At 40.7% G+C, this 27,177-nt stretch overlaps 1 protein-coding gene across 2 annotated transcripts in view; it reads left to right on the top strand.

Moving 5' to 3' along the window:
* eif2a (eukaryotic translation initiation factor 2A) overlaps positions 1-23,741 on the top strand; it is a 44,147-nt gene extending 20,406 nt beyond the window's left edge. Inside the window, exons 6-14 of one of the 2 annotated variants that reach the window (XM_052019062.1) lie at positions 1,017-1,099; positions 2,207-2,280; positions 4,919-5,063; positions 7,616-7,732; positions 16,186-16,757; positions 20,466-20,576; positions 22,057-22,173; positions 22,403-22,468; positions 23,378-23,740. In XM_052019062.1, the coding sequence (XP_051875022.1) occupies positions 1,017-1,099; positions 2,207-2,280; positions 4,919-5,063; positions 7,616-7,732; positions 16,186-16,757; positions 20,466-20,576; positions 22,057-22,173; positions 22,403-22,468; positions 23,378-23,443 (1,351 nt within the window). In that variant the 3' untranslated portion in view covers positions 23,444-23,740. Of the gene's footprint in view, positions 1-1,016; positions 1,100-2,206; positions 2,281-4,918; positions 5,064-7,615; positions 7,733-16,185; positions 16,758-20,465; positions 20,577-22,056; positions 22,174-22,402; positions 22,469-23,377 lie in introns of both variants that reach the window. The other variant, XM_052019063.1, reaches the window with a different exon arrangement.
* Positions 23,742-27,177: the final 3,436 nt, after the last annotated feature.

Genomic DNA, 27,177 nt, shown 5'->3' on the forward strand with positions numbered 1-27,177 from the left:
ACTTTACAAAGTACAAGGGATGAAATAGAGTTGCATTTATAAGTGGCAACAGAACACTTTTTTGAAGTACACTCACTATTGTAATATAGGAAAAACAACCAATATGCATACATCAATCTGATAACGACCGGATAATCTGTTTTAGTGATGTCGATTGAAGGATAAATATAACTTTCTTTTCTTCCTTGAATAGTGCCCTGGGTCTTTTACATGCAAAAATAAGAGAATAGACAGTACTCTGTTAGTACTGTACTGAAGAATCAAACCAGATCTTTGTCCTCTAGTCTCTTGAGTGGGACTTAAATCCACTTTGACTCAGAGGCTGGAGTTCTGCCAATTAAGCCATAGCTGACAGTTGCCTGTGCAAGTTGACATACTTTAAAACAGTGTTTGCATTCTAGTCGGCTGTTAACTTGAGGCAACTCAAAAACAATAGCAATTTCATTCACTATGTGTGATACGTTATCTTTGCAGGTTAAAAAAAATTCCTGATTTAAGCATTTTTTTCTTAATGTTTAATTCCATTATTTATTACAACAGGAAGCAAATTCTGATTAGCACTTTTTGTCTATCTCTATTTCCCTTGAACTGAGCAAGTTTCTGGACCAGTTCACAGGGCACTTAAGAATCAACCACATTGGTATATTTGGAGTTGCATGTAGGTCACGCTGGTAAGTATGACAAATATCCTTCACTGTAGACTCATCTGGTTTTAGCAACAATTCACTAGTTTTGCAGTCACCCTTATTAATGACTAGTTTTTTTTTAGTTCCAGGTTATTAATTGAATTCAAGTTTCACAGCTGCTGTGGTGGGATTTGAATTTGAGTCTCTGGATTGTTAGTCCTGGTTTTAGGATTACTAGTGCAGTAATTTAACTGCTGTATTACTCAAAGAATAACTGAAAAGTACAGAAAATGTTTCCCAATTTTTTGGGAGCAACTGTTTAAAAATAGCTCAGCTGTTTTAGTTATCTGTGTCAATGTTAATAAGTGCCCTTTTTTTCCTTGAGATTAGGTGCCCTTGCTGGTCAGATGATGAAAGTATTTGCGCACGAAATGTAAACAATGAAGTGCAGTTTTTTGAGGGAAGTGCATTCGGTATGTAATTTAATCCAGGTCACTCAGAAGTCAGAATTGTGCAGAAAGTGAACATTGTTTATACTTGAAGCTTTTTCTAAAAAGTGTTATGTGCTGGAGACCAATTTCCTTAAATAATTTTTGGCTTTTAGAGTAAATCAATAATGAGATTACCAAACAGATCAAATGAATGAACATCTGGAGGACATTTTCACATTTCAAATATTCAGATACACCCTGGTGAGATTATTTGTACCTATTGTTTATTTTGATATAACAGGAAAAAGTGACGTTGCTAAATACAATGAAAGTTTTTAAAAGAAACTAATCGTTGGGGTGGTTTCACAATAAAAGGTGATTGATAAGTTTGGTTGTTAGTTGTAGTTCATGTAAAAATATGATTGGTGTTCCCAAAATTGTAAACTAATGTAATTTTTTGTCAACAATAAAAGCAGACTGAACAGCTGGAAAAATGAGTATTATTTCCCTTGCTGTGGGGAAATAAATCAAATGGTATGGGTTCTTAAATATACCACAAAAGACCTTGGGGCCAATCAATAATCTGCTCTGAGTTGGGTAACCTTGGTTGTGAGATAACACTTGATTAGAGGGAGGACAAGAAAATGTAATGTGGAATTTTCAGTTGGATCCCTCCAGGAAGGTGAGCACCTGGATACCAGTGAGGTCAGGCCAAAGGTCTGACAATGCTCACTATTACGCATGAAGGTTGGCCAACTGAGAGGGATCGTGAAAGTTTAATAATCACCACATTTTGTGGAAGGCTAGGAAATGATAAGGATTTTTTTAATGATTGCTCTGAAATAATCTTTTAAGTTCTAAAGTTAAAAGTGTGTTTGGTAGGAGAAACAGGAGATGTAGATTAAATTACATTTATGTAAAGCACTGATGTGATTTCCCCTTAGTGTGAGATTACTCACAACTCCCTTATTGACTTCATTCTATTCATTTTCTTCTCTTGGGTAAAATTCCTGGAAAGAACTTGAAACATTTATTTCACTGCTATTGGGCAATATTTATTTGTAATGTATGTTTATACAGTGGAAGTTGGTAAACCAGTATTCTGTGATGAATTTTACTGATGTTAATTTCCCAATCCCTTCATGACAGATAAAATAGCAAACAAACTCCACTTGCAGAAAGTATCAGATTTTGCATTGTCACCAGGACCTCAGCCCTGCAAGGTACTCTTATCATTTACTTCCTGTTGTGTTGTATGTTTTGTGTGGTATGTTTGTAAAGATGATGCTTGGGTAAAGACATTTCCAAAAATAATAGAAGCTAAGATTCTGGCTGCTTTAAAATTAGGTTCAACTTAACTGTCACAACTTTACATTTGAATTGCATGTCTCTCATCTGTGGGCCATAAGGACAAACCAGTTCACAGTATCACATCTGTTGCAGTTCAGGAAGAAGATTTGGCTCACCCTAGCTCAAACTTCCTCTCAATATCCTCTAACCACTTCAGCCAGTTGAATCACAGCATCCAGCTATTCCTGAAGTTAATTCAGAACCCATTCCAGGTGTTAGTCACTCCTTGGGTTCAGAACTTCCAATGCTATAAGAACATAGGAGCAGAAGTGGGCCATTTGGCCCTCGAGCCTGTTTTGCCGTTCATTAATGTGGCTGATCTGCGATCTAATTCTGTCTCTTCTCAAGTAGCCCCTAAGGATTGGGAATGGTTTGCTTCCACATCATGTGGGACCCACAGACTCTGTCACAGGCAGGATATGTGAAGCTTGATGGGGTAGGCAGTTTGGTAATTTGAGGTGTTTCACTTCCGTTTACGCTGGGTTTTTGTATGTTCCTGGTGAATGGACTGTATGCTCCTTCTACATTTTGAGTGCTCATTTGAGTTATTGGGAATGTTAGACTTTTTCAAGCTTTTGAGAACATCCTTGAATCTTTTCCTTTTTCCACCTGGGAATCTCTTGCAGTGACAAAACTTGAAATAGTGTGATTGTTTTGGGGGTCTGGTGCTAGGCATGTGAACAATGTAGCCAGCCCATTGGAGCTGACTGAGTATAATTTGAGCCTAGGTGTTGGGATTGTAAGCCTTGGAGAAGTCACTGATGATTGCTCACTTATCCTGCCAATGGGTTTTATGGAGGCAGTGTTGATGGCATCTCTCCAGTACTTTGAGGTGCCTGCTTTGGGTGGTGCATGTCTCAGAAGCCTACAGGAGGGCATGATTCACAGATGCTTCATGGGCTATGAATTTTGGGGCAGTTTTAAGATCTTGATCTTCCAGCACTCTTTGTATCCGGCAGCCAAAAGCTGATGGTGAATTTCGTCATGCATGTCTGTTTTCATTGAGAGGTCACTCTCAAGATCTGGAAAGCGGTCCATGTTTTCTAAGAAATCATCATGGACTTTTATCGTTGGCCTGTTTCACCAAGGGCATGTTGGTGGATGGCCTTTAATTTGTGGATGCTAAACGTAACGCCCAGTCTTACGTATGCTCTAGTATACAAGTTGAAGATGACTTGGAGCTTGGTTTCGAATGTGTGCTTGCGTAAGATCACATGGTCCACCACACCTCAGTATGAATATCGGGACCTTCATGGAAGCCCCAACAGTGACAGACCTGAATATTCCTCTAGTTTTGTAGCATGGAAACTCAGATATTGACATCACCACCCCATGTGGCCAGTTCAAAGAACAAAATGGTAGGTATATGTTTTGGAACAAGGGCAAACTAGAAAAAGAGAGCCATCTCCATGAAGTGATTATACCATCAAGAATGAGTTAGCCTGGCCTTCAGTGTCCTCCCCCGCGCCCCCCCCCCCCCCCCCCCCAGGAGAAGTAAACGTCCAGCTCAGTTTAGTCCAAGACCAGCAAGTTATGGATGGTCATCAGGATGTAAGCTCTATTCCTGGAAGCTACAAATGTAGTCGTGGAAGACTTCTACACCAACCTTGAGAAAACCATGGACTGTTTGGACAGACTGATCCTCCTGTCCACGACAAGCGCAAAGCATTCTTGGATTTGGAAACTCCAGCATGCCTGAAGGGAAAGGAAATGGCTCTGAGGACTTGAAGCTGAGGTCCACCAGTAAACCTAACAAGCCACTCGCTGGAAACCATGATGTGCAGATTCTTCAGCACAGGCAGGTCATCCACAGCCTAGATACCCAAGGGCCCTCCTTGCTGAGAGCTGATAATGGAGGAGAGTTTATCAAAGAGAATTGCAGTATATCTCTCCTTGATAAGAACGCCTGCTTTAGAACCCCTCCACCATTAGCACCCTTCAATGCATTCCACAGTCAAACCTAGCTGTCACTCCTGACCAACAAGACTCTGCCAGCTCAAAAACAACATGGCTATAGAAGCGGACAGTCCCGACTGAAGTTCTGAAACTTGATAGAGTGGTTTGATGTGCATGTGACTAATAAAGATATCTTAAAACATTAACAGCATAATTCCATGTACTTGCCTTTATCCCAGATGACTTACAGTTGTCCTTGGGCATTTGAACGTGTTCCCTTGGACTATTGCCACAATTTGATGTGGTGTTAATATTTATCATTCCAGACATTCTCTATCTTTGCTTGTACTTTAGTATTTTGATGCAAAAAATCGACTTTGTGACTCATCTCTGCTCTCCCTTCAAAGCTTGTGTCTCCAGTGACTAAATCCAATCGTGCTTGCTTAAGATGAGGGCTTTTATCAATTGTTTTCAAAAAAATGATTTGTATGAAAATGCTATTAAGTAAATTGAAGCATGTTTTTTTAATAAAGAAACTTGCATATATAGTAGTAGATGTCTTTGTAGACGTAAAGAAGTACAGTTGACAGAACAAACACTTTTGTTTTGTAAAAGGTTGCCGTTTATGTGCCTGGATCGAAGGGTGCGCCGTCCTTTGTTCGATTGTACCAGTATCCAAATTTTGATGGCCCATCCTCTGCCTTGGCAAATAAAAGTTTTTTTAAAGCTGACAAAGTGACAATGCTTTGGAATAAGAAAGGTAGGATTTCTTTTGACATTTCCTCAACATAATAAGTTATCACACTTGCATAAAAAGGCTTTATAACCAGCAGTTAATGCGTAAGTTGCAATATTAAATAACTGAAGGGCTCAATATGACATGAAACTGAGGGAAAATCTCCATCCTGTCATCTCACCCACTGAAAGTGACTGGTGCAATGTTTCAGCAACTGAGGTTATTTATGGTATAATTCGCAGAAAGGAGAAGGTGCAATTTTTGGAAAGCATTGCTGAAGTACATTTCACTTTTGATATCTGGCCAAGTCTGACTCTACTTCAGGTTTTCACTCTTATCTCATTTCTTTCTGCTCCTTTGTGGTCTCTACCACACCATGACATTAAAGGTGGGCAAGCAAGCTGTTTGTAGTTTGAGGCAGCCAGTAGTTGGATGTACTGTCCATACTTGTTTGTCTTCTGTTACCATCCCTCCCAGACTGTGCTGAGATTAGGAATTTGTTATGTGGGTACAAATCCACTTCCCCTTTTCTGTAACTCACCATCTTGTCACTGCTAAAATTGCAGCCCTTCCTTGTTCTTTGTCCTTTCTCAGTATGTAAAAAATAAATCCTCGATAGTGGAGTTCCTCAAACTAATACAAGCTTCAGAGAATAATGCGTGCACTTCCCAGTTTTATTTATAGTTATTGTTTTGGATGGATCTTCACCATTACTGATCTTCTGAGGTGTTTGAAAATAGAACATGGCAACAGTTAGAACTTACGGAACTAATTCCTTTTTGAATGAATCTGAATCGGATTTATTATCCCTGACTTGTATGATGTGAAATTTGTTGTTTTGTGGCTGCAGTACAGTGCAAAGACATTAAATGACTATAAACTACAAAAATAAATAGTGCACACAAAAAAAGGAATAATGAGGTAGTATTCATGGACCGTTCAGAAATCTGATGGCAGAGGGAAATAAGCTGTTACTGAAACAATGAGTGTGGGTCCTCGGGCTCCTGTACCTCCTCCCTGATGGTAGTAATGAGAGGAGGGTATGTCTTGGATGGTGAAGGTCCTTAGTGATGGATGCTGCCTTTTTGAGGCACTGCCTCTTGAAGACATCTTTGATGGTGGGGAGGGTTGTGACAGTGATGGAGCTCGCTGAGTCTACAACCATCTGCAGCCTCTTGCGATCCTGTGCCATGGAGCCTCCACACCAGGCTGTGATGCAACCAGTTGGAATGCTCTCCACTGTACATCTGTAGAAATTTGTAAGAGTCTTTGGTAACATACTGAATCTCCTCAAACTCCTAGCGAAGTGGAGCTGAAACCATTGCCCATCAGACTACAAAACTACACAAGGCACACAGTTTCATTGCATGATAACAGAAGTATCACAATTGCACTCAATAACTTCAAAATAGGAAGAGACGCATCAGCTAACGTTCTTGCCACTGACAGCTATTAAGCAAATCAGAAGTGAAAACAGAAAATGCTCACTAAAGCATCACTAAAAAGAGAAGCAACTCTATGACCTTTCATCAGAACAACTGGAAGGTGACTGTAGATGCCACATGAGGTTAGGGTGAGAGTTCATGGTTATGACTGCAATCCCAATTACTTAAAAAGCTGCCAACTCTTGCTGATTCAAGCCAGAATTGACACTTCATTTAGGTGTTAAAGAATCAACTATCAGAACCTCATATCTGTAACTCTTACTCAAGTATGGTCAGCAGCTCAGAAATGGCCAAAATTAGGCAGAGAAGGGAAAACAATAAAACATGGTTTAGTTTATTGAGTTTTTTTAATTCTAAGCATCTAATTTTATTCATAATGTTGGGGAGATACTAGGAAGATCAAGGCCAGTCTAATCTGTCCCCCACAAACTCTGTTCACTAAACTTTTATTGTATCCCTCTCCTTAATCAAACCTGAACAGCATCTTCTGTTTGATCAGGAGATTAGTGAAGTGAGAGGACATTGGCGCAGCTGGTAAAGCCGCTGCCTCACAGCACCAGAGACCTGGGTTCAATCCTGACCTCGGCTGCTGTCAGTGTGGAGTTTGCATGTCCTCCTCCCTGTGACTATGTGGGTTTCCTCCCACATCCCCAAAACGTGTGGGTTGTCGGTTTAATTGGCCACCGGAAATTGCCGCTAGTGTGTGGGTGAGCGGTAGAATCTGGGGGCAGTTGATAAGAATGTAGAGGGAGTAAAAATAAGATTAAGGTAGGATTAGTGTAAATCTTTTCACGGCCATACCCTTGCCCATATTCAGTGTTACAACCCCAATTAGTTCAGTATCCCTTCTGTGTTGCTGATTTAATTGCTCCCCATTGGGGAATATGCAATTAGCAGCCTTGGCTCCAGCTTCTAGAATAACCAACCTGTGCTTATCTGCCTCTCTACTTCTCCCTTTAAAATGCTCGTTAAGACCTATCTCTTCAAGCAAACTTTTGGTTATGTCCCAGTATCTCTTCATGTGGTTCAGTTTTTGATTGTAAGATGAAGCACCTTAGAATGCTTTACTGTGCTAAATGCAAATAATTGCCGTGCCCTCAAGATTTCCATGTAAATGTTGCCTTCCTGCAGGAACTGCATTGTTGGTGATTGCCAGTACAGATGTAGACAAGTCTGGAGCATCCTATTATGGTGAACAGACCCTGCACTATATAGCATCCAATGGAGAAAGTGCATTAGTGCAGCTGCGTATGTATTCTTTTCATACATTTGTTTTGTAAATCAGATTAGGAAGCTGCTGTTGCTTGCCATTGGCTTGTTTAATGATTGCAATCGGGCTTTCTTTGCTCATGTAAATCCAACTGTTTCACGGTTCTGTCAAGCATAGTCACAGCGATTGGCTAGAGCTAGTACAAGTAGAAATGTACGTACTGCTAGTGGGTGGCTGTTAACGCACCAGAAAATTAGCATAGATGGAAGCAGTTATAAGTTCTGATATAACTCTGTTACCTGCGAAGGGCACAGTTTATCTTGAGAAAAATTTCAGAGGAATTGTTGGGTAGCTGTGGATTATAATCAAATAATTTAGGCTCTTGTTGACCCTTACCTCAGTCAACTAACTTGGGTAAATGACCACATGAATCTTAATTAATTCAAAACTCGCACTTTATTGCATCGACATAAATATTCCGTGTAAATTTGTTATAATTGACCCTGGGTCAATGACTTGCGTTCCTAACTGCTATTGATCCTTCTGTACTAATGCTTACCCAGACCCTTGCTCCACCTTCTCCATCTTGTAACACCGATATAGGGGATCTCCTGTTGGCCAAATGATTGATCCTCCTCCTCCCTTCCCATAGGCATGGGGGTCTTGCAATAGATCATCTCCGGAGCTCACTACACATCCGAAATCCTTCATTATTATTCTCTTTTATATGAATCAGTATACTACGATTTTGTTGGTTCTGGCTTATCTGGCTAGCCTGTATCCACTTTTCATCGGCTCTGGCCCAAGGCTATAGGTAGGATTACCTCATTGCTCTTCCCCCAAATAAGGATATGCCTCAGATGTCATTCCTTTGCTTTTCCCTGAATCCAGCAGTTTCAAACCAGATGCAGCCAGTTCAAGTCAGACACTGAGCTCAGTTCACAGACACAAGACTATTTTTCATATAAGCCTGCGTTGATTCCTCGACGTTATCAAAGAGCATCCCACAAATAACTTCTTATTTGGAAATTATCTCTGATTTAGCAGATTATCAGTGGAGCCAGTGTTATGTCCACTTTCGATTACTTCAATCCAGCAAGAGTTAGTTCAGAAAACCACTTCACAAAATGGTGGTCACAAGAACAGTCTCACAAAACGACAGCCTCCACTTCTTCCACCACATGGCAAGAACAAAGATGTTTGTTTTATCTACTCGTCCACTGCCCTTGACTTGTTCCAGCTAGCTGTTTTGCAGATTTTTAATTTCTTCAGGCCAACACTCTGGTTAGGGTTCAATTGCACTCATTTTCAACCAACCATTCTGGAGTTCTGTGCCTGCAGAGCACTGTACAAAAGTACAGCATTAACCAGAAGTCAGATGCAGGACCAGTTACACTTCAAGCAACGAATAATCTACAGGAGGAACTGGAGCAGCATCTATGGGAAGAAAGGTCAAAACTCTGCAGCAGGACTCGATGCAGGGTTCTGACCCGAAACGTCGACAATTCCTTTCCTCCCACAGATACTGCTCGACCCTCTGAATTCCTCCAGTGGATTGTTTTTTTTGCTCCAGATTCCAATATCTGCAGTCTCTTTTGTCTCCAGATACACTTCGCACCTGGCACCTCCGTTTTATGGCCCTTTAGCTCCGCCCCTTTCTTTTGAATGGGTTTGGCAAACTTCAAGAAGTTAGTGGTTTGTTTTCCTACTTTATTTTAATTATATTTTTAAGTTTGCTTTGCCTCCAACAAGTTACTTGCTGGAGTGGAACGATCGAGTTACTGTATCAAAGATGTGTCTGCTTCAAGTCATCATCAACTTGTTCACTGAAACATACTAGAGATAAGGGCCGTGTACCTCTGCAACAACTTACCCACACTGCACTAACACCACACCACCACAACAAAGGTTAATGTTGACACTCTGAACCACTTTCCATGTCTCTAGAACCACATGTCAGTAAAGCAGACATAGATGATGAAATTCAACACTCCAGTGTGAGCAAAGGAGTGTTTGAAGATCAAGACCTCAAACGTACCTTCAAAGCATATCGTCTACAGAACAACAGTGTTCCTGCCCTCAATGTTCCTGAGATATGGACCAACTACAGCAGGCACCTCAAAGCACTGGAGAGGTACTACCAATGCTGTCTCCACAGGATCCTCAAAACTACCGACAAGGCAAGAACCAATGTCAGTGATGTCTCCCAGGCCAACGTCCTCTGCACTGAGCATCTAATTGTTTTCAGTTGGCTCTGTTGGACAGGCCACGTCACCCTTGCTCAACACCAGACTCGCAAAACAATTTCTCTATTCCAAATTCTCATGATGAGAGATTACCAGGACAGGAAGCAATTCGAGGATGTTCTCAAAGCCTCCTTAAGAAGGTGCAAAACCTGTGGGAATTCCTGTTCAATGAAGAAGGGAGCATCTGGGATGGGACTGAAAACCTAAAATTCCTTCGGAAGCATGCAGAAGCCCAGCAAAAATGGCAGAATGAGTACACCGCCTCCCAAACTACTCACCATCCTACCCCATCACCCAAACACCTGTGGCAGAGTCTGCAGGTCCTACAATGGCCTCATCAGCCACATGACTGGAATGCAAGTGAATCATCCTCCATCCTAAGGGACTGCCCAAGGAGAAGAAGATCAACTGAAAACTTCATTTGACTTATTTCAAATTTTTTATTCTTATTTGGCTTCAGTTATTTAAATATTTTTCAACTATTTCTAAATGTCTCTGATGATAGAGATGCATAGAAACAGTAGGAAGGGCCTTTTACAGCACAAGCTGTCAGAAGCCCACAGGTAGTCTGTGGGCAGGACCTTAATTTCCACCACCTACAGCCTCACCAACTATCGCTCGTAGACTGCTGCAAAATATAAGCAGGCATACAACGCGAGATAACCACGAGGCACTGTCCCAGTCCAGTATGGTCCAGCACATTACCTACATTCAATGAATGAGCAATATAAAGTACACATTTTTACCTAAATATGTTAACATCAAATTAAATTGCTTATACCTTGTCTAATATTATAAAGACCATAAGATATAGGAGCAGAATTAGGCCATTCGGCCCATTGAGTCTGCCCTGCTATTTAATCATGGCTGATTTTTTTTTCAACTCCATTCTTCTGCCTTCTCCCTGTAACCCTTAAAACGGTGTGATTGAGCTGCCTACCCTCCTGAGTTGTTCTGAAGTCTCCTTGAATGGAAAATAGTATCCCAGGGAGAAAAGAACTTTGTATAGGTGTGCATCACAGCACCTGACTGTTTTATCCTGAGCATTTCCTGCCACCTAGTTTTATAAGCAGCCTGAAATGTCTTTTCAGCTGGTCTCGCCCCATCACCATAAAAGTTCTAAAAGTGCAGCTTGCTGCACTCTGGTGAAGTTGTAGCAAGGGGTGCAAGCAGGTGTGAGGAATTCCCTGCTGCTTTCTGAGAATTTCACTTCTGACAACTCTGCAGTCTGGGTTTGGAAAGTGAATGTGCATTGTGACATACACGTCTGAACTTGCAAAGATCTAAGTAATGCCCTTGACGTGTCCACTTTGTTGATACTGCACAGTTGCTTATCCTGTGACTGATGACTCTTGGTGTAGGTTGCAGACATCGTAAATGTCCCTATTTATTTATCAAGTAAAAAGATGCTGCCCACAATCTTGAAAGAGCAGTCATGGGCCATAATTCTAATCATCTTTGACTTGTGTACTTGAGAGTTATACAGCACGGAAACAGGCCCTTTGGCCCAACTGGTCCATGCCAACCAAGATGCCCCATCCAAGCTAGTCCCACTTGCCAGCAGTTGGTCCATAATCTTCTAAACCTTTGCAATCCATGTACCTGTCCAACTGTCTTTTAAAAGTTGTTATTGTATCTGCGTTAACCACTTCCTCTGGCAGCTCATTCCACATACATACCACCCTTTGTGTAATTAAAAAAAAAGTTGCCCTCAAGTTCTTATTAAATCTCTCCCTTCCCACGCAACGAGTCCCCAATTCCTGCACTCCCTTCCCACGCAACGAGTCCCCAATTCCTGCACCCCCTTCCCACGCAACGAGTCCCCAATTCCTGCACCCCCTTCCCACGCAACGAGTCCCCAATTCCTGCACCCCCTTCCCACGCAACGAGTCCCCAATTCCTGCACTCCCTTCACAATCAATATCAACAGGATGAAGGGGTAAACCAGGGATTCCCTGCTGCTAGGGATTGTTCAACAGTGCACAGTTGGATACGAATCTTCCTCGAATTCCCCTGTATATCCTTGGGATTCAATGGAGTCTCATGGCAGCAAGTCAAACAGTGGCAAGGAAACTTCCTGCTGATAACTACCTAATGTCCTCCCTCAGGTGAAAAAACAACACTGCTCCATGTTGAAAGCAATTTGGGAGAAGTACTCAGTGTAGCAAGGACACAGTATGAACTCTGATGTGGGAAACCTGTGCCCATGAAGAAGAGTACCTAGGTAGATCACCACTGGCCGAAAGCTGAAGGAAACGTTTGCCAGAATAGACCTGCAGCAGAAACTGAACAAACTAACACATGGGAAAAGCCTATTTGACCTCATCCTTGTCAATCTGTCACAGATGCATTGGTCCATCACAGTTTTAATGAGTGCTCGCTGCAAGGTTATTGTGGGGAGGTGGTCTAGTCTTCATGCTGAGGACATCCTTCATTGTATTTTGTGGCAATACTAATCTGCTCAACAGGATAAATTCAGGAAAAGTACAGTTGCTGAGGACTGGCCATCTAAGCTGTTGTTGTCCATCACCACCACATTTAATCCACCACAATTTCTTTCTTCCTAAGCTAACATTGCCGCAAACTAACATTGCTGTCAAACCTGGGAGCCAACTCAGGCTCGGTGCAGAAGAGTGGCATCAAGCATATCTAAAAATGAGTCATCAATCTGCTGAAGATGCACAGAATGATAAGCATGCTAACAGCAAAAGCAACATAATTGAAACAGAATTGAATAATCCCACAACCAATGGATGAGAATGAAGCCTGGTAGACCTGCCACATATAGTTCTTAAGGGTTGAGTACAATTAAACAACTAATGGAAAGGCAAGAGTCCATGCATCCGCCCTTCCAAAATGGTGGCTGAGCAATCATCTCAGCCAGAAATGTTGAGATAATGCTTCTCAGCCTCTTTAGATCATCACCGTCATAAGCACCAGTCATTGGTCACGCCACAATATCCAGAAATGGCTGAGACCATTGATACAGCAAAGGTTTTGGAACCTGACAATATGCTAAGTGAAACGCTGAAGACCAGTGCTTCAGAACCAGCCATGCCTCTCACTGTAGTTTTGTGGTATAGCAACTACACTGCCATCTACCTGATATTGCAGGACACTGCCCAAGTATTTCCTTTCACAAAAAGCTGCACAAATCCAACTTGACTAATTACTGCCCCATCAGTCCAGTCTCAGCAAGACAATGGAAGTTATTGTTAACAGTGCCATCAAATGGCCCTTTACTCACTTGCTCCCTGATGCTCCGTTTTGGTTCATGGCTTCAAATCTCATTGCAACATTGGTGTAAATATGGGCAGAAAGGGTTGAAAACTAGAAGTGAGGTGAGAGTGACTGCCCTCAACGAGTGCGGCATCGAGGAGATTTAGTAAAGTTGAAGTCTTATGAATCGGGAGATGCTCTCCGCTGGCTAGAGTCAATTATGGCATAAGGGAAAACGGTTGTGCTAATTTGAGACCAATTATCTCAGCCACAGGGTGTTGCTGTTGGAGTCCTTTGGGATGTTGCCTTGGACCCAGTCATTTTCGGCTGCTTCACCAATAACATCAGAATCAGATTTATTATCACTGACTTATATGTCGTGAAATTTGTTGTTTTGTGACAGCAGTATGGTGCAAAGACACAAAATTACTATCAATTACAAAATAAATAAGATAGTGCAAACAAAAAAGGAATAACGAGGTAGTGTTCATGGACCGTTCAGAAATCTGATGGTGGAGGGGATAAAGCTGTTCCTAAATCACTGTGTGTGGGTCTTCAGGCTCCTGTACTACCTCCCTGATAGCAGTAACGAGAAGAGGGCATATCCCAGACAGTGAGGGTTCTTAGTGATGGATACCACCTCTTGAAGATGTCCTCGATGGTGGGGAGAGTTTTGCCCATGATAGAGCTGGCTGAGTCTACAACCCTCTACAGCCTCTTCTGATCCTGCACATTGGAGCTTCCATGCCAGGCTGTGAATCAAACAGTCAGAATGCTCTCCACCATACATCTATAGAAATTTGTAAGAGTTTTTCGTGACATACCAAATCTCAAACTCCTAACGAAGTAGAGCCGTTGATGTGCCTTCTTCAAGATTGCGTCAGTCTATTGGGCCCAGGATAGATCCTCTGAGATGTTGATGCCCAGGAACTTGAAGCTGCTCACCCTTTCCACTGCTGACCCCTCAATGAGGACTGGTGTGTGTTCTCCCCACTTACCCTTCCTGAAGTCCACAATCAGTTCCTTGGTCTTGCTGACGTTGAGTGCGAGGTTGTTGTTGCAACACCACTCAACCAGCCGATCTATCTCACTCCTGTACGCCTCCTCATTGCCATCTGAGATTCTGCCAACAACAGTGGTGTAATCAGCGAATTTATAGATTGTGTTTGAGCTGTGCCTAGCCACACAGTCATAAGTGGAGAGAGAGTAGAGCAGTGGGCTAAGCACGCATCCTTGAGGTGCGCCTGTATTGATTGTCAGTGAGGATGAGATGTTGCTATTGATCTGCACTGACCATGGTCTCCTGATAAGGAAGTGGAGGATCCAGTTGCAGAGGGAGGTACAGAGGCCCAGGTTTTGAAGCTTGGTGATTAATACTGAGGAGATGATGGTTTTGAACGCCGAGCTGTAATCGATAAACAGCAGCCTGACTATGTGTTTTGCTGTTGTCCAGGTGCTTCTGCCCATTATAAGATGAGAAGTTGGGATATGCAACTTCATAGATAATCGTGCTGCTGTGCCCACTTGCAAATTCCCCTGAACGATGTTAAGGAGTAGCCTTAACATCTTGCCAATAACCGTCACCTAAAATTAAGGCCTACTATCTACTCATGGCATTTGACAGCATTACCATTGTTGAATCCTACACTATCAGCATCAGGAGAGGTCACCGTTGATCAGAAACTTGGGCCAGTTGCATAAATACTTTGCCTCCAAAGGAGGGTGGGAGATCAATGAACGGGGACCCTGAATACAGAAATCCAGACTTGCCAAAGCTTTTCCACCACCCACTAGGCATGAGTTCAGGAGTGTGATGGAATACTTTCCACTTGCTTGGGTGAATATGGCTCTAACAGCACTTGGGAAACTTGACTCTGTTCAGCACAAAGCAACCTGCTCATTCGATACCTTATCCACAACCTTAAATCTTCACTCAATCCACCACCAAATCAGCATCTACAAGATGCGTGCACTACTGGTCAAAGCTTCTTAAGCTTCTGAAGGCTGCAAGAACAAGGGCAATTGGCTCATTGGGATGATGCCACTTACAAATTTCTCCTTAAGTTGCACACTATTCTGACTTGGAAATTCATTGCCGTTCTTTCATCGCTGTTGGATCAAAATCCTGGAATTTCCCTACCAATGCACTGTGTGGTACCTTCACCACATGGACAAGGCAGATTTTTATCTGAATGGAACTAATTCTCAAGTCAAATAACTTGACCAACATGCATTTATATGGTGCTTCTAAAGGTAGGGTGCTTCATGTGGAAATTAAAATTTGCACTGAAGCACATGTAGATAATAGTTTAAATCATCAAGAACTGTGTCCTTGATTTCAAGAAGCACCCTAAAGGAGGAAAGAAAGGTAGAGAATTGGAGGGGTGGAGTGGATTCTGCCCTTGCAGCCAGACAGCTGAAGGCATGGCCATCACTGGGTTTATGCAAGTGATCAGAAGTGGCGGAGTGGAAAAATCTTGGAAGGTTGGGGGTTACGTAGAAAGGAGTAAAGGGTGGGAAGCCAGCCAGAGGAATATTGGAATAGCTGTGCCTCATTTTCATTTCAATAGAGAATACAGCTGGAAAGATCAAATGAGCCTGCATTCACATTGTGTCTTGTTGAGCCCTTGTTATTAATTCCCAAGGTGCTTCACGACTCATGAATTTAATTTGAAGTGCAGTAACTGGTTGTTTAGTCAAATATAGGAGTTAATTGGACAGAAATAAAGATCGAGAAATAGCATTTACAAAATTACCTGCTTTTCCTTATGTTGAGTGAGGAATGAAAATTGGCTGGACCAAAAGGCTTTGATCCACAATCTTTTCCTTGGAACATAAACGTTATGCAAGCTCCTAATTTTTCCTTTGGGTTGGGTATTTATCTTTGATTACATGTCTGTGAATTGTTTCAAAACATCTTTTTCCAGGTTAAAAATGCTGCATTAATGGAGGACGCTGCTATTCAAATAGTTACACCCTGGAATGTCATGACAGCATCTTACTGTTGAAACAATTTTTTCTTTCAGCAAAAAATGGCCCAATCTATGACGTGGTCTGGAATCCAAATTCACTTGAATTTTGTGCCGTTTATGGTTTCATGCCTGCCAAAGTTACAGTCTTCAATCAGAAGTGCGACCCAGTCTTTGACTTTGGTACTGGCCCTCGTAATGCAGCATTCTATAGCCCTCAAGGACACATCCTGGTGCTAGCAGGCTTCGGAAACCTCCGAGGACAGATGGAGGTCTGGGATGTAAAAAAATACAAACAAGTTTCCAAGCCGCAAGCTCCTGATACAACCTATTTCTCATGGTGCCCTGACGGCGAGCACATTGTAACAGCGACTTGTGCGCCAAGACTACGGGTTAGCAATGGCTTTAAGATCTGGCACTACAGTGGTGCAGTTCGTCATAAAATTGAGGTGCCATCAAACTCTGAACTCTGGGAAGTCCAGTGGCAGCCATTTGTAGATGGTGCTTTCCCTGAAAAGGCCATCAAATATCATACAGTTCCCAATGATGTCCCTAGTATTGATGTCAAACCAGCCCAGGCTTACAGACCTCCTGCACTGAGAAACAAGCCAGTAACCAGCACAAAACTGGTGAGTGTTATTCAGTAGATATTTGCATTTGGGTGCCCTTTTTAAAGATTATGCAACGTTAAATCATTTTTTTGATGTTATTGCTACAAATTTCTCTATCAGAATGTGCACTGAAGTTAAAAGTATAATCTCCCAATTTAGTATGAGAAACTCCTGAAAAATGCCCCATTCTGCTCACTGTTCTGAACATTTAGGTGCGAGACGTGGATGTTAAGGGAAAATGAGAAACATAAAGCTTGCACATTATAATGGGTCAATGTATTTTTGTCTTCACTGACTTCAAACAGGAATGCTACCAGCTGAAGCAGCTTTTAATAATTATCTTGAGGATTTGCCCCATCATGGGAACTTGTCTCTGGTGGTCAAGCACATTTTAAGAAATACTCTTCATTTTTGGCTTCTGATTAACACATTGTGGTTTCAATAACCAACAAATTAGTAAATGACCAGATGATGTAGTCGTAGAAGAAATGCTGATCAGGAAAACGAGGAAACTTCCCCTCTGATTATCAGAAGAAAATGCCATGGAATCTCATGCATCACCTGAGTAGAGAAATGGGATATCTCATTTGAAAGGTGGCATCTCTAACAATGGATTGCTCCCACAATGTGTTCAAGTATGTAATGGGGTTTTCAATTAATCTTCCACCTGGTGAGCCAAGCTAACAGCATTGAAAGAGTGCTGCATTATCATGCATTCCGTTCTTTCCTTGAGATACTGCATTGTGGTCATATTTCTGTCCCAATGGTTCAGATGGACTGAGCAGCCCATCTTCCTTATCACATTTACTGTGGAGAATCATTGGTGCCACATATGGTGGTGATGCCAGTAATGAACTAAATGTACTTCTCAAGGAACTAAATGTACAGGTCAGTGAATTGGGAGATGTAGATTAGGATTCATTCATGGCTGAAGTGGATCATAGCTTAATATTTTTGGTGTTTGTTTGCACTTTTTGTTACAGTGACCATCTTATGCACCAACTCTGTTGGACCTATGTTCAAGTTAGGTTGGTGTTGCATTTGAGGCTGTTAGTTTGGGTCAAAGTTAATCTGGAAAGAAAGAGATTTACATTTACAGAGCCGTTTCCACAATCTCAAGTTATCCCAAGCCCTTTGCAGCCAATGAAGTATTCTTTGAATTGTAGTGATCATCACAAACTCTTCTGTTTTTTTATATAAAGATGGGTACTTTTAATCCACCTGAGAAGGCAGGCATGACCTCAGATTCATGGTCAGTACCACTGACTGTGAAATGTTTCTTCAGTGCTTATATTTTGAAGTGTTAACCTTGGTTTTGTACTCAAACCTTTGGAATGGGACTTGAACTTTCTGACTCAAGCAAGAGTGCTACCACTGAACCAAATAAGTCCAAGGGAAAACATAAACAAGATACTGCAGGGAGATGAGGTTCAACTCTTTTCTGAAAGATAGAATGCTGGGTAGTTATGCTGATTTAAGTCAAGGAATATTAACCATTATTACTATTTTGAATAATGCAAAAACCAAGTTCTATTATGTGAAATAAGTAGATCTAAACAGAAGTATAGCTCAAGGTTTGAAATGAAGCAATTCACTGATCTGTATCTTGCCTTGTCTCGCCTCACCTCACCAAGTACTTGCTAATCTTCCTTTGAAATGATTGAAGAATTACATTCATGAGGCAAGAGGATGCAGTGGAAATCATGGGGGATTATTTCCACTTATCATTTGGTCAAACTATTGTAAAAGCAGTTATAGGATATGGTGAATCAGCTTTGGTTCTAAAAAAAAATTGGAGCACTTGCAGAATGAATTGGATGCCATTGGGTTTGAGAAAGTGTCCACAGCAGACTCAAATCAGTAACACTATCTCATGGGCATTTTGCTAGCTACTTATTATCTTGGTTTTAAACTACATTTAAAACTACTTTCTTGCTGCATTCAATATACAGGAGTTTGAAGTACACATCAGAAATGCTTTATTGCTGTGTAGTCCATTGTCATTAAGGTGGGAGAAATACTGTGGAATGGAACTATTAAATATTGTCACTTAGTTATAGCCAGTGGTATGGAAGTAAGATCCATTGATAGGAAGATGCCTGTGAAGCTAGCTGCTGCTGTCTTTTTAGCTCCTGCCATATTCCATATCGGGCTGATGAGAAATATAATCTCTTGTACACACCAGTGTTGAAGTTCTATGAGACAGAGAACACTAGAGCCCTTAGACCACCCACAGCCACCATGTCTTGACGGTCCCAGTCTTGTAGCCAAGAGAATTCAGTGTTGTTTATGGTTGTATTACTTGTTTGCTGGTTTATTCTATTTGAATTTGGTTCTTATGGAGCTTTGGCTGAAGCTGCTTTTTAACGTTATAGGTGGATAAATGCGAACACTGTGGTGTCCCTCGTTTGAGATGTATGAAAATTAATTTCAATAAAAATTCATATGTGAAATACCAAGCTTAATTGAGCACACCTATATCATCCACACACAAATGTCATTCCTGTAAATGGGTTTTTGAAATGAGAAACTGAGCTGTCAGTTTTATTAAGGCTGTCAGATGAAAGCATGGTCAAATGGAAAATCAGCTAACTGAGCTTGTAGTGGGACTGTTCTTCATGAATGATATGAATTGTGATTCTCTCTGTAATCTTCACCCTCCATTCGTGTGAGGTGTGACTGGCCTGTGCTCTGTTCAAGCAATCAGAAATAAAGTGCAATTTACTCCCATTTCTTCAAAACTTAGCGATATATTGAAAAGTATTTAAGCTTAATGAAAATTAGCCACAAAGCCCCCTGCTGGCACAACTAATTATAGCATTAATAGCATATGTAACTCAACTGTTCTCACAAGAAGATCCCTAGTTGGGCTATGTGAGTTCGCAGATATCAATTGGGACATTAGGTGGAGGCCCAATATATGTCTTAAGGATTCTTGAATCGGGAGTAGGCATATCACTGGTTTCTTGGCAGCACAGTGGCATAGCCATTATTGCAGCTGCCTCGCAGCTCCAGAGACCCAGGTTCAATCCTGACCTTCGGTGTTGCCTGTGTGGAGTATTTTTGATCATCTGAGTTTCCCCCAGATGCTTTGTTTTCTTCCCACGGGGCAAAGATATGCTGGTTGGTACGTTAATTGGCTGCTGTAAATTGTCCCTGAGGCAAGTGAGTCAGTTGTGAGGGCGGGAGGCGGTGGGAATCAATGGGGATGTGAGAAAAAAAATGTAACTAGTAGAGAGAGGCATTTGATTGTCAGCATGGACACTGGTCTGACGAGGCTGCTGTATAACTTTATGGCTTTACCATAATCACTTTTCAGAGACTTCCATTCTGGTGGTGTGTCAAATGTAGACAGTTTCTGGTTGACAATAATGCACCCCAGTGGCAAGTAACTTGCTGATGTTCACTGTCAAGATATGCAAGTACATAATGTTCATTTCAGGGAGGTACTAGTGTCTGAGGAAATATACCTAGTGAGAATCATTAGGAGGGGAGGAACAAAGTTGTAAAAGTTGAAATGGTGGGTTTAAAACGAGTTTGGCAAAATAAAGGTGCACAGGCTATATGAGCTTGAGAAATGGATCTGTGCTGGGCTGAATGCACCAGAGGTTTCTGGCATATGCTGAGTTGTTCCCTTTCTAAGCCTGTGTAATTGGCATCTAAAGCCATGCCCTGTGCACACTGTGAGAGTGATACCTATGATTTGATCTGTCTTTTTGCCCCTAGCATGAAGAAGAACCCCCTCAGAATATGAAACCACAAACTGCAGATAAACAACTGTCAAAAGCGGCTCTCAAAAATCAAAAGAAAAGGGAGGCACGAAAGGCAGCAAAACAGGTATTTTTTTACTGCTTGGGAGCTCTTAAGCGCCACATCACTTCCCCAACAAGCCTTTGCTCTCTGGGCATGGCATGGATTTTCAGGAGGTGAAATTACCAGCCACTTGGACAGAAAGGTGGCAAACAGAGTTCAGGAAATTAGAATCAGGTTTATTATCAATGACCTGTATGACATGTTGTTTTGCAGCAGCAGTACAGTGCAAAGACATAAAATTACTATAAATTACAAAACTAAAATATATCATGCAAAAAAAAAGGATTAACGAAGTAGTGTTCATGGACTGTTCCGAAATCTGATGATGAAATTTGGAGAATTACAAAATATTGCATTTGGGGAGAGCAAACAAAATAAAGGAGTGCCTTTATTTTAACAGGACTGCCTGTCCTGTTGAAGGGTCTCGGCCTGAAACGTGGACTGTTCATTTCCCTCCATAGATGCTGCCTGACCTGCTGAGTTCCAACAGCATTTTGTGTTCATTGCTACATGTTTTTAGGCCAGGAAGGTTATGTCAGAACTGTATTAAAAATAGCTAGTTAGTCCACAAGTAAGGATGCTTCAGTCTGGTCACCATGTTACATGGACAAAGTATAGAGGAAATTGATTAGGATGTTATCGTCACTGGAAAATTTTAATTGAGTAAATATTGGATAGGGTGGACTTTTCTTTAGAATAAATGAGACAGGGAGTGGATTGAATTAAAGTGTATTAAATCATGAGGCCTAGATGAAGAGGATAGGATGGACCATTAGTAACTATGGAGCAGAGATACATCCGAGTAATTGGGTGAAAGGATCAAAAAGGAGTTGAGGAATGTTTTTCCTGCAGGGGTTGGTGGTGTCTGAAACTCACTGAGCATATGCCTGTAGAGGTAGAAACCTCTATTATATTTAAAAGGCATTTGAAGTGCCATAACCTGCAAGGCTATAAATGGAGAGCTAGAAAATGCAGTTAAACTGGATAGCACTTGGCATGGTGTCGATAGGCGAAATGACCTCCTGCGGCGATGTACTATAAGTTTATTCTACATTCCTGTACAGAATGTGACAATTGTTGGTAAAGCCAGCATTTATCGTCTGTCATTAATTGCTCTTTGAACTGTGTGGTTTACTAGAGCAACACACAAAAGGCTGGAGGAACTCATCATCTATGGATGCACAGTCGACGTTTCTAGTCAAGACTTTTATCTGGACTCATCCTATTCAAGCTTTTTGTGTGTTGCTGCAGATTCCAGCATCTGCAGTCTCTTGCGTCTCCTCTCTATGATTTACTGGGTCATTTCAGCAGTTAGTTAAGAGTTGCTGGGGTTCCGGAGAATTGGATAGATCATATCATTTAAAGGTGGCTGATTTCTTGCCTTGAGTACATTGGTAAACCAGATAGGTGTGACTCTGTCTAAAGCATAAGAGAAAGTTCTGACTGTTTACAAGCAGAGATTCTTGCTCATCAACCCCTTACCCCTCCACCTTATTTCTTGCAGGAGAGCAGATCTGAGGTCATACAGGAAGCACCGATTGATCCTGAACCTAGAGCAGTCCCGTGTGCTGAGAGCCACGGTGATCCTGAAATAGAGAAAAAAATTAAGAACATCAAAAAAGTAAGTCCAGTGAAAAATGCGTGGAAGGGTGGGATTAGTGGTGAGGGCATGACATTGTAGGAGAGAAATAGCACCACAGGCTGATGTACTCTTGTGATTAACCAGTTCAAAAATTTCTTATATTGCATTAGAAATTGTTATGTCCTTTCATCACAGAAATGAGCTTCTGAAGTTTATCTTGCCAAATCTGTTACCATTCACCTTAACTGTATGATTCTCTCTGTTGCAGAAACTTAAAGCGATTGAACAGCTGAAAGAACAAGAAGCTTCTGGCAAGCAACTGGAAAAAAACCAGGTGCCCAAAAAAATTAGTATTTCTCATCTAGGACATTGTACACTGTTGGCAGGTATCAAGTAACAGCCAGTTTTAGGATTGGATTTGACTCTCATCAACCTGAGGGATGTGGCTTTGAGGATTGGATGTTGTCCAATAGCCATTGTTCAGCCCTCTTGCCTTACTGAAGTTGCAGATTATCATGTGTAATCTTGGGTGTAGACCTTCCCCTTTAGGTGCAATCATTCAGGAAATTGCACCGTCCAGTTTGCTGTCAGTTTCTTTTGAAATATATTTGTAGAACGACAGATGTAAATTCTTCCATGAGGCAATAGAATTGGTCTTGAGAATAGAACATAACTTTCATTATAAATATAGATTATTAAAGTGACTCTCCAATGTACTGCCATTGATAGACGTTGATTTGTACTGGGTTACAGTTCTGTAGAAACCAGTTGCTTAATGTATAACATCACCCATTCCCCAAGAGGAATGTGATTACCAGGATTCTGGAGGCAGCTGTACAATTAGATTCAGTGAAAGGTAATTGACCTGAAAAGTCCTTTCACCACAGGTGATACCTGACTCTAATGAGCATTTCCTGATCTGATTGTCGTTTGATGCCAAGTTGTTCTCAAACAATCTTCACAAATTGATAATTTTCAAACACTGCCACAGTTACTCACAAGAACTCTTGTTTATTCTTTCCATCTCCAGCCATGGATCACCAAGCTATAATGATGTTGTAGCCATCTTCTTTGAGACCAGATTGCTCAAATGAGATTATACTTAAAATCTAGGAACTCTCTGATCTTTGGTTTAAATTTATCAACTGAGCTGTTGGGGAAACTAAAATTTGTCTTTTGTTTTTGGTATAAACTTTGCTGTTTATTAACTGCATTTTTTTTACCCTAACTCTCTCCATTATAGTTGGAAAAAATGCAGAAAGAAGAAGCACTTTTGAAGGAGCTGGAGGATCTGGAACTAGGTCTGTAACTTTACCCAAGAAGATTGCAATACCTGGTTTCACATAACCACGGAAAATAATTTCATTGTGAAATTTAAGTGAAAAAAAATCCATATTCTATGCAATGTAAAAGATTTGGACAGTGTTAAAAGAAGTTATGTATTAGGATAAGAGAATAAAGAAACACTCTACTGACAATAACTTGTACTTCTTTAGACCCACAGTTAAAGCCTAACATTATCCTATTTAATGTGTGTAAGAGCTTGCATTTATATAGATTTTACAACATCATGATATCCCAATAAAGGATTTACATTACTTTTGAACATAAGAAATAGCAGCAGGAGAAGGTTATTTGGCCCTTTCTCGCCATTCATCAACGTTATGGCTGATCTTCTACCTCAGTGGCATTTTCCAACACTATCCCCATATCCTTTGATTCCTGTAATGCCCAGAAATCTAACAATCTTTGTTTTGAATAAATTCAATGACCCGAGTCTCCCCAGCCCTCCAGGGTAGCAAATTCTTTGTGAAGAAATTTCTCCTCATCCGAGTCCTAAAAGCCCTGCCCTTCATTTCGAGACTGTGACTCTGGTTCAAGAATCCTCAACCAGGCGAAACATTCTCCATACATCCAACCTGGGGAAACCAAATAGAGATCCTCCTGTCATTCTGAACTCGAGGAATACAGATCCTATGTCTGGAGCATCATCATTGTGGTAAAACAGGAAAATGCAGAACCCAATTTATGGACAAGAAGACCCCACTGTCAGCTATGAAATATTGGCCAGAGAATCTCTTTTGTGTTTTGAATGGGGGCAGGACACTAGGGAAACTGTTCTTCAAATCAAATAAGATCTCTAATGTCCACCTGGAAGAAAAATTGGCATGCCGGTTTAACATCTCAAGACAGTACTGCACTATATTGTAAGCCTAGGTTATGTCCCAAGTCTCTGGAGCAATACTTGAACATTTGAACTCTGAAGTGAGAATTCCACCACTGAGCTAAGGGTACAGCTAGACACACACTGAAAAAAGTCTGATCTGAACTTGATGGTAAACAGTTTACAAAGTTTACAATATTTAGATTTGCAAATCAAAATCTGATTTGCTGCAATTTTTTTTAAACAGGATGTATATCATCTCACAAAGGCATCTGTCAATTCATCTCCCATGCTACCATTTTATGAATGCCTTTTAACTTCCTTTAATTCCCTGAAATCATTTATCTCGCCTCCTATTTCACATCAATAGCCTCTCGACCTCTTGATGTACATAATGAGTAGAAGCTGCAAAGAACTCAACATGAGGAAACCCAACTATCTACTTGCATTCGCCCTTCCAGTCTGTCTTCCCTCCCTTAAGTTAGTTAGTAATCCAATATTCTGCCCATCCTCTATATATCCCTTCGATCTTCTCAGTAGTCTCATGTCCATACAAACCACGTACACTGCAGTTCCCCACATCTTCCATATTTGCCCCAACCTTAAAGATCTTTATTAGATTTTTCAAGCACAGTGCTCTTTTCCAAAAGTTGTATAGATTGCTTCCAATTATTTTTTTTGTCATCTGAATATATTTGTTATTGCAGATTCCAAAATATGCTCTTCCAGAGATGTTAAACTGACCGGCATGTAAATAACTGAGTTAACTATATTTGACAAATTGTATAGCACTTTGAGCAAATAACAATGTTGCATTTGTGATTTTTCAATAGGTATCTGATAAATTGTACTTAAGGAGGCTTTTTATAACTTGCCTTCATTTTATTAATCTGACAGCATGGATAAGAATTTAGCTAAAGGACAGAAGAAATTAGTAGTCAATGGGAGCTTTTCTACTTTGTGGGATGTGAAATCAAAAAAAAAAGTTAAATGTCAAGTGATCCATTTTGGGAAAATAGAGGGAATTGCACTCAAGATAACATTTTCAAAGGAAAAGACAAGGATGCGTGTATGTGAATATTTTGAAGTGGGAGGAAACATTTAAATGATTCTTATATTTTATAAATTAAACACAAAGTGCAGGAAACAACAGTTCAGGCAGTGTTTGTTGAGAGAGAACCAGGGTAAATGTTGACATTGATGACATTTTGTCAGTTCTGAAACAATTCTGTTTCTCTCTCTCTGCAGATGCTGTCTTACCAGTTAAATATTTCCAGCGTTTTCTGTTTCTATTTCAGATTTCCACCATCTGCAAAATTTTGATATTGAATGTGTTTTATAAATATAGGTATAGAAAATAAATCAAAAGAATATTGATAAACTAATAGTCTAGTGGTTAGCATAACGCTATTACAGTGTCAGCAACCCAGGTTCAATTCCAGCTGCTGTCTATAAGGAGTTTGTACATTCTCCCCGTGTCTGCGTGGGTTTCCTCCAGGTGCTCCGGTTTCCTCCCACATTCCAAAGTCGTACGGGTTAGGAAGTTGTGGGCATGCTATGTTGGCACCAAAAGTGTGGCGACACTTGCGGGCTGCCCCCAGAACACTCTACGCAAAAGATGCATTTCACTGTGTGTGTCTCGATGTTAATGTGACTAATAAAGATATCTATCTGAAAGACACAGATAAAATATTGTATCCAGTGTTGAGCACCTAGTTTAGGAAGGAAGATAAGTCCATAACAAGAGTATGGAAGAGATTTAGAAGAGCAGGCAATGCATGACCCAGCCCACCCACAATACCTGCAAATATTATTCCTCAAATGCAAGGTGTATGCGAGTGAAAGTGGGAAACAAGGATGAGACCTGGGGGCAAATTTAATATGGTTGTATCAGGTAGGGACACAAATCCATTATTGCAGATGTATCAGTTGTAATGAAACAGGTAAAAATGGAAGCAAGCTGACACTGCACCCACTACAAGACACTGTGAGTGATTGTACATGAAAGTTTAGTAGTTAATTAATGTTGCACAAAACTTATCCTTTTAAAACAGTAAATGTAAAGGAATATTGTTTAAAATAATTGAGATATTTGATTGGGAGTTAGTGTTCAAGGCAATAGCCTTGAACTTTTGTATGTTAGAAGATCAAAGTTGTATTTTTGTCATATCTCGCTTTTAAGTATGTAATATATAGACAAAAAATTGCTTTCATTTTGCATCTTTCACAGTTTGGGATGTCTCATCACTTAACAGTGAATTAATTGCATTTGAAGAATAGTCACTACTATTACGTAAGCAACCCTGTCTGCCAGTTTACACACAGAAGTAACCCTAAAACAATTGACAACATGTTGAGCTCTTTCAGCAAAGTCAGTTTCAGGATTGAAGCTTTGTCAGAACACATTTTAAATGGTACCATAGTATTATTGTTTGTTGATTTATTCTATTCCTTTTAGCAGTAATGACAGATGGTTTATTGCAAACATTTTTATTTGTGAAACTGGTATTTTTCCAAATTATGAGTCCTGAACTGCTTTTTGTGTGAAGTAAGATTCAGGAATGCTGGTCAAGATGAAAATGTTATTCCTCTCTGTCTTAGTGAATCCTAATTTGTTTTTCTTTTAACTAAACTGAAAAGCATCAATCAGTAAAGGAAAATTATGGAAGCCTGAAATAAAAACAAATGCTGGAAATACTCAGCAGGTCAGGCAGCATCTATGGGGAAAGAAACAGAGTTAAAATTCAAGGTTGATGACTTCTTCAGAACCATTAATAAAGTCATGGTTTGGTGCAACCAGAATTAAGTCTTTCCAATGCTTTGAACGTTGTAAAAATTAAGCCACCAAATATTTGAGATAATTATGTGCATACTCAGTA

This window comes from Pristis pectinata, chromosome 6, assembly GCF_009764475.1.
Source record: "Pristis pectinata isolate sPriPec2 chromosome 6, sPriPec2.1.pri, whole genome shotgun sequence".
In the NCBI taxonomy this organism is placed as follows: Eukaryota; Metazoa; Chordata; class Chondrichthyes; order Rhinopristiformes; family Pristidae; genus Pristis; species Pristis pectinata.